The 14,202-nt window shown below is 41.9% G+C and overlaps 1 protein-coding gene across 2 annotated transcripts in view; it reads right to left on the bottom strand.

Annotated features, from left to right (window-relative positions):
* Nucleotides 1-14,202, bottom strand: part of LOC102133037 (nuclear RNA export factor 2) — a 62,702-nt gene that overhangs the window by 19,603 nt on the left and 28,897 nt on the right. For both annotated transcript variants that reach the window (XM_074030172.1, XM_065537940.1), the window contains exon 2: nt 12-107. In XM_074030172.1, coding sequence (XP_073886273.1) covers nt 12-54 — 43 coding nt within the window. In that variant the 5' untranslated portion in view covers nt 55-107. The remainder of the gene's footprint in view (nt 1-11; nt 108-14,202) is intronic.

Here is a 14,202-nt window from a genome sequence, read left to right as displayed (position 1 = left end):
TATTCGTTTACCTTCAGTTCTGTATGTCCCACACTTCCTCAGAGTAGAGCACATGTTGTTGTTGCTTTGTCCTGACCCTAGAGTCTCACAGAACAAACTTGGAAATGCTGAAATGAGAGAAAAATAGATTATTCAAGCTACATGTAATATCAAATATCACAAGTGACAACATTCTCTGACCATCTGCCAAGCAATATTTAAAACCCCGTAAGATTAAGCACAATCTTGCTATTTGCTCAACTTCATTCACCCAATACCGCTTTCATGACATACCAAATGTTATCACCCATGATTGTAACTTAAATCCGTTCACTATACTTTTCCACAGGAAGAAAAGGAGAGAGTTTTCAGGAAGGAACCTAAGAAGCCATCATTAGAAAACCAGGGGTTGATGGGGGAAGAATCAGAAACAAAAGAGTGCCAAGCTATACTACTATAAGCCACTGACACATCCTAAGCACATACACACACAAAAAATTGTCACCCCACTCCCAAATGTACTTTTTAAAGCCAGTGAAGTTCAAACAAAGTATAACAAGTAAATTCCGAATCTTCACATCATGACGACTTGGACACTTTTATTGAAATATCAAATTCTCTTTAAAAAAAATTCCCGATACCCCTCTCTCCCTTTCGCCCACCCCCTGAGCCCATGTTTAGAAAATTTAGTAGAAAAATAAATCATGGAAACAAAGAGAATCTTTACATAATGGAAAAAGAGACAGAAACTAAGATTGGATCTGGAATCGTCTATACAAACTGGGATCTAGGAAGTCTCGAGTGTCCTTAATAACAATATGATCTGAGGAGGGGCAGAGGACAGAATCACCTGGCACGGACGGTGAATCAGGCAGGGTGACTGGCAAGGGTAGGGTTTTTCGTGTGGGGGCGGGAAGAGGGGGGATCCCATGAGGCTTCCACAGCCCTACCCGGGAGAAACGACTTACAAGTTCATGAATTCCCGCCGCCCCACTACCAACCCTACCCCTATCCCGCCAACCCCATATTCTGCCCCAGTGCTTTCTCCTCCTTCACTTCACTCTCTACCAACAACAGCTCCTGTGAGTCCAGGATCAAGGCGAATGGCAGACATAGATGCATGGGTGCATACGCGTGCGCACGCACGCGCGCGCGCGCGCACACACACACACACACACACACGAGTTTCTCTGCCAGGTGTTCACAAGTTTGGCCACATTAGGAAAGTCCTCCGCTACCTTCACCCAAACCTCCCATACCCCCGACCCTTCCGCAGCCCCCACCCTTCCCCACCCCCCACCCCCCCAACATCACCACCCCTCCACCCCCCTCACCACCCCACCCCACCCCTTCAGAGCCTCTGCTATTTGGAGATTGCTCAGCCACCCCCTAAAGCCCAATTCTCAGTAAACTTCTAGTACCGGCTGGTTCCACTCGCACCAGACTTCCTTCCAGCGTGGCAGGATATGAAAGTTGCTGGAAGGCTTGAGATCGGAGCTGCAGTCCAATAAAACTTCCGCCTGAGTCAGGGCGTGGAGCCGGAAGCACCTCTCTGACGGGATTTGGAGCACTCAATCTTCACATGAATGGGAGGGTGCGGAATCTCACGTGACCATAAGAGTCACATGTACAACAGCCATTGGTTAGCTGCGGTGCTCACAGGACCACAAAGGCTTTGCCTGCCACCAGATGATAGGAGCCACTTGGCTGCCCACGCACGCATCTGCAGAGTTCGGCAGCTCACAATCTTCACGTGACAGAGAGGAATGAACCTGACACTGTGGCCATGGGGAGGGGTGGGTGGGAGCAGTGTACATGACCATAACATCCACATGACCCTAAACAGTAGGTCATCTATATGACTTCGAGGGCTGAGACTTCCACATGCTGGTGGCCAGTAATGGCCAGGTGAGGGAAGAATCCATGTGAGCAACAGGGTTCAGGAGTCCACCATACTGCAGTGACTGGAAGAGCTGGGCCCATCACATGACCATAGGAGCAACACGACAAGAGAGGCCACATGACCTCAAAGTTTTAGAACCCTTGGTGCTGATATGACCAGCAGGGCCCTGTCAGTAGGACTCACAATTGTAGGGTTCACATGATGGTGGCATCCACATGACTTGCAGCCTTGGGATCCTGCAAGGCTCAAGTACCCAGGATAGGTGGGTCAGCTTGGGTCAATTTCCTGACAGTAGAATCCAACCACTGTAGAGTTCTCCTGATCTGCATGTTTCAGGGGACCGTTCTGTTCATGAGACCCGGTATGTTCTCTGAGACTGCCCGTATTACTGAGATGGTGGTACCTCCAGATAACCTTCCACAGCACACAAACTTGAGCTTTTGCTACCCCATCCCACGTTTTATTTATTTATTTATTTTTATTTTTTGAGGCGGAGTTTTGCTCTTGTTGCCCAGGCTGGAGTGCAATGGCACGATCTCGGCTCACTGCAACCTCTGCCTCCCGGGTTCAAGCGATTCTCCTGTCTCAACCTCCCAAGTAGCTGGGATTGCAGGCGCCCGCCACCACGCCCGGCTAATTTTTGTATTTTTTTAGTAGAGATGGGGTTTCACCACGTTGGCCAGGCTGGTCTCAAACTCCTGGCCTCAGGTGATCCGCCCACCTTGGCCTCCCAATGTGCTGGGATTACCGTGTGAGCCACCGCTCCTGGTCCCCCATCCCTCTTTAATATATTTTATGTGTTTCATTTCTAACAACACTTGAAATTTAATACTTCACGATGAAAAAGGCCCTCACTAAAACCATAATCGTTGACACTACTGCAAGAGCCTAAGCAGTTCGTACAGGTAAGCACCGTTGACTTAATTTCATACAGGGCCAAAGGAAATTAAGGCAAACCTAATGAATTTTAGTTGTTCATTTGAAAAAGAAAATGTGTATAGTGATTAGTATGTGCCACACACTCCAAAAGGTTAACGCATTTAAGAGTGCTAACTCTATGGAGTGGGCGGTATACCAGAATTTTACAGACGAGGAAATTGAAGCACAGAGGCGTTAAGATCACTTGCCTAAGAGGTCACAGACATTGCAGGTGGCAAACCAGCTGTCTCTCCCAGGCAGTATGGTGCTAGACTGTTCTGACCACCCCCCGGGTTTTCCAAAGGAAATTAATTTTAGTTCAGCCATATTAATTCACAAAAACTGGAAGACAGACCCGGTTACTGAGAGTTGAGGTCTTGGATGTTCTCATTGAAATACCAACTAAGTAATTTCAATTACTATCAGTAATTAGCACCAGTCAACGCTGAATCTAATTAAGGACCTCAGGAGATTCATTTAAATGTATACATATAAACCTACTATTAATATATAAAATATGTGTATACGAAAGTCAGTATAAAATGTTTGAGGTTAGCTGAAAACATTTCCTTCTTTAAAAAAGATTACTGAAAAGAGAAAGATTGGCACTTTTAAAACATCATACCTGGCTCTGGCCTGAACTGCAACAATTTTGTACGAGTGGAATCTGAATTATAATTAGATTTTACTGTATTTTTATTCTGCCTGTGTCTCCCCAGAAAGGATAGAGAAGGAGAGTACACACTGCAGTTGTTGTTAATCACAATTTCACGACCACCTGTTTTGCTGATTTGCGTGGGAAACTGCAGCTTCATCTGCATGTCCAAAATAAATTTGGTGGAGTGGAGTCTTTCTGGTTTGCTTGCAGAGGCAAACAATGCTATACAAGCGTTGGGATTACTTTGCTAGGTTCCCGCACTGGGGCCTGGCTACATGAATAAGCAGAAGAAAACTCAACAGACCAAATTTTCCACCACAGTTAAAGTTGAATATACTAGTGAGGACAACAGGCTGTGTTTGTGGCTTTAAGGTTATCAAAGGAAGTCATGACATTTGGACGAGATCGGGTGCGTTCAGGGTGGTATGGCCGTAGACTGAAGTCATGATATTTGGAGTGAAAGACTAGGAAGTGCCAATCAGTGGGTCTCGGATAATTCTGGAGAATTATTTATGGGACTCATGTGAATAGAGAATATAAAATGGGGCTACATATTTATGAAAGAGCCTATTATGAAAGTTCAAGTTGGATTTAGGAAGTATCTATACAAAGTCACAGGATGGAAGCCTACTTCAAGACCTGGTATCTGCCCTGGCCCCAGTTTCTATCATTACATACAGATGAACAGATCACCAGTAAAAGACAGAGCAGAATTTTATCTAGCCCACCTATGCTCAACTGGAACTTACACAGTATTGATGATGGTCAAATTCTTTCACCAAAAGACAAATCCTGATTATAACTCTTACATTAAGTCATAGTTTCCTCCTGTCAGACCTGATACTCATATCATTCGCTCTTTCTCTGAGATGATTATCAGGACTTTGTTAGGATTTTAAGTTACACCAATGGAAGTCTGTCAGTGCTCTAATATACACAAACAATGGGGGAAGGTAACTCTACAGACAAAGACTCGTATGTCTGGGGTCCAGTTTAGGCACTGAATTTATTAGGCGCTGTGTCTACTGGGGTGAGACAGGTTGATAAGCCATTTCTCTTGCATGTGATATGGCAGGATTTAACGGGAACAACTTCACCTTCTTTTACCTTTTCGTTCTGTGGTGGACATTTTGGGGATCCATGCTAGTGGTTTTAGGAGGAGTGGCTTTACCTAACAGAAAAGAGAGAAAGGGGAGTACTGGAACTCCCCTTTCTAGAACTTACTTACTTTACTTAGAACTCCCCTAAGTATCAGAACGGTTGTGACGTTGTTAAATTAAACATACTCTAAGGCTTTTGGTTTGAACACAGATACATACACCTGAACTAGGTGTCCTATGTAAATTAACTTTCAGAAAGTAAAAATGACTGACCTAGCAACAGCATACAAGGGAAAGCATAAGATGGGACTCTATCATTATGGGCAATGCATTCAAGACATATTTTTCTGTGTTCCTTTGTGAAATTCATTAACGTAGCTAGAAGTAACTTTATGTCAGTGCCAAGCAATAGGAAAAAAAGAGAAGCAGTTGCAGATAGTGCTCCCTGGCAAATTACTCAATATGCCAACCCCTCAATGCAAGGTAAAATTCAACAGCTCTAGGTAATAGGCTCACTCTTTGAGGATTACCACAGCATACAAGTACAAAATTACATCTACAATGAAAACTTCCTTCAGGCAAAGGATGGAGAGGAGTGAAAAGGTAGGGATTCCATAGAGGGTGTTTACTCAAGAGTAGTGCCACATGTGAAGATGCAGCTCTCTGGTCCAATGTGCAAACCCCCTCCACTGTGAAGACCATTTAATAAAATGAGCAATTATGATTCAAAGATTTCTAATGTATTGAAAGTAGAGAATTTTAAATTTCCCAGATTGCTTCTTGTTATCTGCTCAAGGCAACTATATTTTGCAATTCAAAAAATAGCTCAAAATACTCTGTTGGAAAACATTTTCAGATAATTTTTAAAATATAGCCAGCCACATTGTTTTCTTTTTAATGTATGAAAAATTTACACTTTGTTTCTTGTGATCAGCTTATCACTGATAAATTATTATCAGTGATTAGATCCTGTGAAAAAATGCAAGATATATAACGTTTGTGTTTTCTTTTAATCCTTGGATTTAAAACATCACGTAGTTTATCAACAGTTATAGAATGACTCACTGGTTGGATTGCTCAATTGGCTAAGTCCATCAAGGAGTTAGCAAATAATGAACCAGTGAACACGATTAAGCTCATTTGACAGTGTAGATGCAGACTAAGGCAAAACATGAGCAAAAACACATTACATATCTTGTCTATGTGATACTACAACGTCTTTATTAAGAGCTTCCATTTATATATTGATAATTAATTTTCAAATCTGCATATTCGCAGATTGGGTGATTATCTTATTCTTAATTTTCTTTTCATATGCATATTTGGTATCGTTATGGAAACATATTCTTTTCAAAGCGTGAATAAATGCGTGCATTAGAGGAAAAGGTTGTTGTTCAATTTTGGTACATTATAGGAGTCTGACTCTCTTCTTTTTTCTCTCTTTGAGACGGAGTCTCGCTCTGTTGCCCAGGCTGGAGTGCAGCGGTGGGATCTCGGCTCACTGCAACCTCCGCCTCCCAGGTTCAAGTGATTCTCCTGCCTCAGCCTCCTGAGTAGCTGGGACTACAAGTGCGTGCCACCAAACCCTAATTTTTTGTGTTGTTGGTAGAGACGGGGTTTCACCTTGTTAGCCAGGATGGTCTCGATCTCCTGACCGCGTGACCCACCCGCCTTGGCCTCCCAAAGTGTTGAATTACAGGCGTGAGCCCCCACGCCCGGCTGAGTCTGACTTTCTTCTAAAGACCCAGGGCTTTTAAGGCTGTTCCATATTGAAATCTGAGGATCTTTGATGTCTTTATGAAGTCTGTGTCACGTGTTTACAGAAAGACAAAACTTAACAGTAACTATGAAGAATTCATTTACCTCTGGTCAAATAATCCCGACACGACATCATCTCAGGACAACAGCGAATAGAAAACTTTGCCAACGAATCGAAAAAGAATGAAAATGGAATTCAAGCATCCCACAGTGGATGCCTGTTGAGGTTCTTCCAAAACATATACTGCACAGGGGAGAGCTCTCATGCTTTGTAACTGCCTATTCATGAATTTAATATAGGTAGCTCCTGAATAAAGTATCTGTCTTTGTTACCCGAAGAGTCACTCTATTAGGAAACAAGAAGGACTTGAATATTGTGCTTACTATGCTCATAGTGGTATATATAATTTGAGTCTGTACCTGCAGGTGACATTTTTGTTTACCTACACAATATACATTCCTCACCTTCCTGACTGGGCTCAGGCCTCCATCAGTGTATCTCCTCCCAATAGAGTCATGTGCTTGAGCATATATGGTCACATTCTTAGCTCCAAGAGTGGGCCCAGAATTAGTCTAATCTAATCCAATAATCCAATGCCCAATCCAGCAGTGGTTGGGTCAAGACTTAGCCTGGATCTTTACATCTTTCAGTTACTGGCTCAGTTAACCATGAAACTCACCTTGCCTCTGAACTCTCAGTTATATAAGCAAATGTCTTTCCTTATCGGATAACCCAGCGAGACTTGCACTTTCTGTTAGTTGTAGTTTAAATATCCCTGGCCAATACACATTCAATTTTATGGCCATCCTGGACATCTTACAAAGATGGCTTTCTAAAATAAAACCAACATATTGGTCTTTCGGTCAAAGATTTTTACGTCCCGTTCAGAGTTTCTACACCTAATCTTGTCACAATCTCGGGTGACTTCAATGTCCATGTAGAAAACCAATCTGATTCCAAGCCTCATGGTCGCAAGACCTCTTATTTGACTGCCATGCTCATGGGCACTCCCTGGATCTTGCTACCTCTTGGAACTGCCCCAACTCTAAAATAGTGCACTTTTAGATTTTATTGTGGCAACCTTCTTGTAACTCTGAACATCGTGCTTTATATATTTCTTGGCTATGTTTTTGAGTGCACGTAAGTTCAGACTTTTTAGCTCTTTGATAAATGTTCTATCATGACTACCTGGTGGCCTTCTTTATTCCAAATAATTATTGTTGTCTCAACATTGATTTTTTTGTCTGATACTAATACAAAAGTAACAGTTTTAAATGGTTTGACTTGTGACTGGTATTGTGGGGTTTTTTTATGTTTTTTTTTTTTTTTCCTTCCATCACTTTATTTACTTCATTTCTGTGACAGGCCAGGAGAGTTACGTGCATGATGCCCGATACTGAGATGACATTGCTATGAGAGACAAGAGAGCCAAGGTGAGAGAAGGGGCAATGAGCAGGCAAGTGTATGACATGCTGGGCTTTCATAATCCTGCAGCTTCTCAAGTTCAGAAGACTCTCTACAGGCAAAGAGGTTCTGGTGGATGGCAGGAAAGATCTGGGACAACTAAGCCCCAGATAAGACTACACTAAGACTACTTTATTAATCAAGAGTGGTTTCACTGAGGAGAGACAGGGGCATTTACTACTGAGGATTTGGGACTGGAGCACAGTTAGACAGGAGGAATATGTTTTGGTGACCGATTGCACAGCATAGTGAGCAGAGTTAATCATAATGTATCATATATTTCAATATTGCTTTAAAAGTAGATTTTAGATCTTCTCATCACAAAATGTGATAAGTAGGTGAGATGATGGATATATTAATTAGCTTGAGTTAGTCTTTCTAAATGTATACACTTATCAAAATATCACATTGTGCCCCGTAAATATATACAATTTTGTAAAATTAAAAAATAAATAAATAAAATTTAAAAACAAATGAAAGGAACACAGAACTTGAAGTCCAACATTTTGCTATTACTAACGGAACCTCTCTTTTACTTCATGACACTTGACCTTTCTTAGTTTCAGCTTTCTATTTAGCTATAGACAAAATTATCCGTAATGACCCTCACTTTGGTGTGAGAATTAAATGAAACTTACATAAAGCTCTGTGTAGAATAAGGGCTGAGTGGTTTAGCACTGTGGGAGCAGCTGAGTGCCAAACGCTCCTCCTCTACACCCTCTTTATTTAATCATCGGTCCCTGGGACACCGGCTGCCATGGCTACGCACATGAATACCCTTGAGGGTAAGGAGAATGTATGCTACGGCAGGAACTGTGGTACTCACGCCTGAAAAACAATGACTGTTAACCAACTTGGTGCCATGCTTAAGTCTCCCTGGGGTGATGGGTTCCTTCCTTTTCTCTTTCTTTCTTTCTTTCTTTCTTTCTTTCTTTCTTTCTTTCTTTCTTTCTTTCTTTTTTTTTGTAGTAACTGACAGGGGTTCATCCCTAGGCCCATCTCAGGGATCCACAATCACAAATAATGTCCATATGGCTGCCCCAAGCAGCCATTGATGTTCACCAGGCTAGACACAGTGACCAAAGAGCTCTAGCTTGATCCTTGCTAAACAGGACTCAAGTGCTGTATTCGTTTCTTCAGGCTGCTATAACAAATTTCCATAAATGGGTGGCTTAAAACAACAGAATTTTATACTCTCACATTTCTATTGGCCAAATGTTTGAAATCAAGGTGTCAGCAAGATCGGTACCTTGTGCTGGGGGTGGCAGTTAAAGGGAGAATCTGTACCACACATCTCTCTTAGCTTCTGGTGGTTGCTGGCAATCCTTGGCATCCCTTGGCTTGTGGCAGCTTACCGCTAATCTCTGCCTCGGTTGTCACATGGCAATCTCCCTATGTGTCTGTCTCTGTGTCCCAATTTTCCTCTTCTTATAAAGATACCGGTCATTGGATTAGGGCACGCCCTAGTCCAGTGTGACTTTATCGTCACTTGATTACATCTACAGAGACCTTACTTCCAATTAAAATCACCTTCACAGATTCCAGGTAGACATAAATTTGCGGGGGTGGGGGGATGCATGCACTATTCAACCCAATAGAGTCTACCCTCTGGCTCCCCAATATTTACATTCTTACCGTGAGTAAAATATAGTCACCCCATCTCCAAATCCCCCAGATCTTCACCTATTCCAGCATTAACCCTAAATCCAAAATCTCATCTAAAATTGTCAGGATCTTACCGAGTAGACTTTGGGTAAGGTCCACCCTGGGGCAATGTTCCTCTCTGTCTGCAGGCCTATGAAGCTAGAAAACAAGTTATCTACTTCTAGAATACTACGGTGGGACGGACGTAGGTTAGACGTCCCCTTCACAAAAGGGAGACGGTGGAAAGATTAAAGGGATTGTCGCTCTGGGGCAAGTTCACAACCCAGCAGGAAAAAAGTCCATTAAGATTCAGGCCGAGAGTAAACTTCCATGGTTCAATCTTCTGCCCCATGGGCCCTTCAGGGAGGCAGCCCCAAATTTTGGGACCCTCCAGGGAGGCAGCCCCATCTTCCTGGCTTTCTGGGTCAGGGACTCAGTCCATCTAGCCCTCCAGGGTAATGACAATGCCATTTCTGGTCTGGTCTTCCATGTTTCTGCCTTCAGAGACATGCTTCTTTCATTTTTGTCCCATCTCCGGCCATTTCAGTCCAGGCTGGCAGCATTTCTGCTAGTATAAAACTCTCAAAATCTTTGCCAGGTTTTTGTGGATGCCAAAGGAATCCACGCAACTAGATATGTAGGCTCTGTGTGGGTCCTTCCTGGATTACCCTATCTCGTTTCCTGGCTTATGCCAAGACGGTTGGTTGGGTCCACATGCCTAGTCTCATGAGCAAATGGCTGTTCAGCCACACCTTTCGCCCTGTTTCCATAGTGCACTATCTGGGTAGACTGTGAATTTTCCAAATCATCAAGCATGGTTCCTTTTGGCTTAACAGTTCCTGCCTCTCACATTTTAGTATAAAGAGACAAGGCCACGCCTTCCAGAGTTTGCATGGAAATCTCCTAGCTAGCTACATATCCAAGTTCATCACTTACAAGACCTGCTTTCTGCACAATTCAGTCAAGTTTTCTGACACTCTATTACAAGGGTCACTTTTCCTCCAGTGTTCATTAACATGTGTCTAATTTCCATCTCAGACCGCATAGTAAGCAGTTTCAATATTCATATTTCTAGCATGATTCTGTTCATAATGATATATGTGTTCTCTAAGATGATAAACACTTTTTACAACTCTTCTCACTTCCTTCTGGAGCTCTCACAAGAATCACCTTTAGCATTCATATTTCTACCAACAGTCTCTTTGAGGCAATCTAGGGTTTTCATATCATGTGCCTCAAGTCTTCCAGCCTCTAGTCATTATCCAATTACAAAGCCACTTCCATATTTTTAGACATTTGTGACAGGAACAACCCACGTCTTAGCACTAAAATCTGCATTAGTTTCTTAGGGCTGCCATAACAAAATACCTAAATTGGGTGGCTAAAAGCAAGATAAATTTATTCTCACACAGTTCTGGGGGCTAGAAGTACAAATCAAGATGTCAGGAGGGCCATGCTCCATCTGAGGGAAGAAGCCTTTCTTAGCTCTCCTAGTTCCTGGTAGATGCTGGTAGTCCTTGGCACTCCTTGGTTTGTAATGACTTACTCCAGTCTCCGTCTGTGTCTCCACGCGACTCCCCTATGTGTCTGTGTCTCCTTGTCCAAATTTACCTCTATTTATAGGGACAGCAGTCATATTGGAGTTAGGGCCTACCCTAGTTCAATATGATCTCATCTTAATGTGACTGTGTCTGAAAAAACACTATTTCCAAATACGGCCACATTTACAGGTTCAGGGTGGACAGGAATTTGGCAGGGGCCACTATACGACTCAGTAGATGCCTCAATTTTTAAAAACTGTAGAAGAGTATCCTACTTTCCATCCATTTGAGTGCATTTTATTAACTATTTTTTTTTAGGTTCTAGATCCATTATGTTTCAGACATAATAAGACATTTGTCAGTAAAGTCAATGAGATTATTTTTAAAGTCTCTACCATGAAGCTGGTAAAATTAGACACTACAAGTTCAAAAAGGACAGTATGAGCAGTAAAAATTATCACATATATAATTATAGATGCAAAACTTCTAAATTAATTATTACGAAACTTAACTAGTGTATGTCTATTAAAAAAGGGTTCGTTCCAGGAATGAAAGGGTACTGGAACATTAGAGAATCTATCAATCTACTTCTGATCACTTCAGGAATACTGAGTGCAAATGCTTTTTATGCTCCCACCAGAAAACTCCTAATAACGAAGTCCGGGGATGGGGGGTGCAAAGCAGGACAAAAAAATCAGAAGGTATCAGACAACGACACCAGACCAAGACAACTATGTTAGCAAAATTTTATAAGCTAGAAAACAGACGAATAAGTCGTAAGTCCGTAGAAGACCACAGAAACTAATTCAGCAAGAAACAAACTTCAGAACTCTGGTATTAGAGGTGCTAAAAATGGTCAGAGACTAGAAAATGTGGATAATTCCTGGAGTATTCAAGGAAGGCATCATAGGGAGAGCAATCACCCCTACACTTTCCAACATGCTGAACAGCCAGGATTTCCACCCCAGGCTCAATATGAACCCCAGTTTTCTTCACATCCTCATTCTTCTCTAGAAGACCCTGTAAGAGCCACTGTACCACATCCTACAATGGTTTATTTTTACATTCTGTGGGTGTCGAGGTGGGAGTATATTGGTGAATGTTCCTTTTAACAATTAAACTGCCAAATGAGAACATAACGATCTAGACCTTCTCTAATATTCTCTTCTGTATGACTGAGAAGTCATCCATGTTGGGAGAATCTCAGGACTGGTGGGCAGGTGATCAAAGAAGCAGGACAGAGGTGCATAAACAGGGTAAGAGTGGAAAACACTAGGCACGTGCCAGAACCCACCCAATGTTTTTAAACAGCTAAACCACTCTAAAGAGGACTGAGAACCTGCTGCATGTAGCTGTGGCAAGTTTGGATCTTCTCTTTTTTCTTCTCTTTCAGAATTGTTCCATATCTCTGAAGTAAAGCTCATGTTTAACCACTCGACTTCCGCTGACATAATTTGCAATGACTGCAGCTAACTTACTGAAGCAAAGTATTATTAGGGCGCCAAGAGCCACCTTTGCTCTTGCCCTGCTTTGACAGTAGATGCTGAAATTCACCTCCGACCCCCAAACCAATGATAAATCTGATTACCAAAACTTTCAATGTGCATTTATAGACGTCTTCATGGGGACAAACGGGGGAGATTCAATGGCACATGTCCCAGTGAAATGTCACCAAACAGTCTGCGTTAGACAATCTTGCCTCTCTTCCTCATACCCTCATGAGATGGATGGGCATCAGCTCCTGTTCTTCCTGAACAGTCTCATTCCCTTCAAATCTCTTTTCTCTGTGGAGCCATTTATCCCTGTGAGGTTCTGATGACTGAATCCTCAGACTCATCACCCTGATCAGCACATCAAGGACCTTTATTCTTAACCCCCTTCTTTAGAATATAAAAGAGTTGTATATAATAATTGTTTTTCACTGTCACATTGATTTTTCTCACATCCTACTCAGAGCTTCCTACCATAGGTCTTTGAGCCCAAGGACCAAGTATCTTTTCAACAGACTTCTTGAGCTGGAACTTTGGTTCCTGGCTGAGCCAACAATGTCAGCCAACCTATTTGTTTATTTATTTATTTATCCATGAAAAATCAGCTGTGTTTATTGCTATCTAGTTTTGGCCAGATCAGGGCTGCTTGTCTGAAAAGCATTTACTTAAGCACCACTTTTATTAAGGTTTGGAACTTGACCAAGGCTGTTGGGTCTTTCATATAAAGAATGGGTCTGGAGAGAGTAGTCATGTCTTTTACGCCCATTCCTAGAAACCTTAGAGAGTGAACACTCAGGGGCCTGGTTCCTGGACTCTGAAATATGAAACAGATGATTATGCGTTTGAGTAGGAAATCTGAGAAATGATTGTCCTAGGTTATGAGTTTTACAAGCTCATTCGTTTATTCAAACAACAATTAGTTCAACAGTTTTATTTATATGTAACTGGCAAGCAATAAACTGTATACACTTACATTTAGATTGCACAATTTGATAAGTTTTGACACACGTGTACATCCATGGAGTCACAATCACTAAAAGGTAATGAGTAAATTCATCTCTACCTAAAGTTGCTCATGTCCCTTGTTACTTCCTCCCCACTCTGTCCCTCAGCCTTTCCACGATCTCCAGACTATCATTGATTTGCTTTCTGTTACTGTAAATCAGTTTGCATGTTCCCGAGCTTTATATAAATGGAATCCTACAGTTTGTTTCTTTTTTGTTCTTCTGGATTATTTCATTAGGCACAGTTATTTGGAAATTTATCTATGTTGTTGAGTGTATGTACCGTGTTACTTTTTTCCTTTTTAATCACCAAGCAGTACACCACAAGTGTTTTCCAGTCACCAAATAATATGATGAATATTTCAGTTGTTTCCAGGTATGGGCTATTATTAGTAAGGCTTTTATGAAAATTCATGTATAAGTCTTTGGGTAGATATATGTTTTCATTTCTCTTGGTTAATTGTCTTGGAGTAAGATGGTTAGAAAGTATGATGGGTGTAAGTTCAGCTTTTTAAGAAACTGCCAAACTGTTCTTCAAGGTAGTTATACCATTTTATATTTCCATTCAACCGATAATTATTAAGGATCTACTGTGTCCCAGGTGCCATCCTAGATGCTGATGACACAGCAGTAGTCAAACCAGGTAATTATGCAAATCCTTATTCAGGAAAGCTGGAGAGTTTCCCAAGTTTGTTCACAGGAAGCAGTGGGGTGGAGCTTCGTAGGTTAGATGTTTACTAGG

The sequence above is a fragment of the Macaca fascicularis genome, chromosome X, assembly GCF_037993035.2.
Source record: "Macaca fascicularis isolate 582-1 chromosome X, T2T-MFA8v1.1".
Lineage (NCBI taxonomy): Eukaryota > Metazoa > Chordata > Mammalia > Primates > Cercopithecidae > Macaca > Macaca fascicularis.
This window is presented reverse-complemented; position numbering and strand designations above follow the sequence as displayed.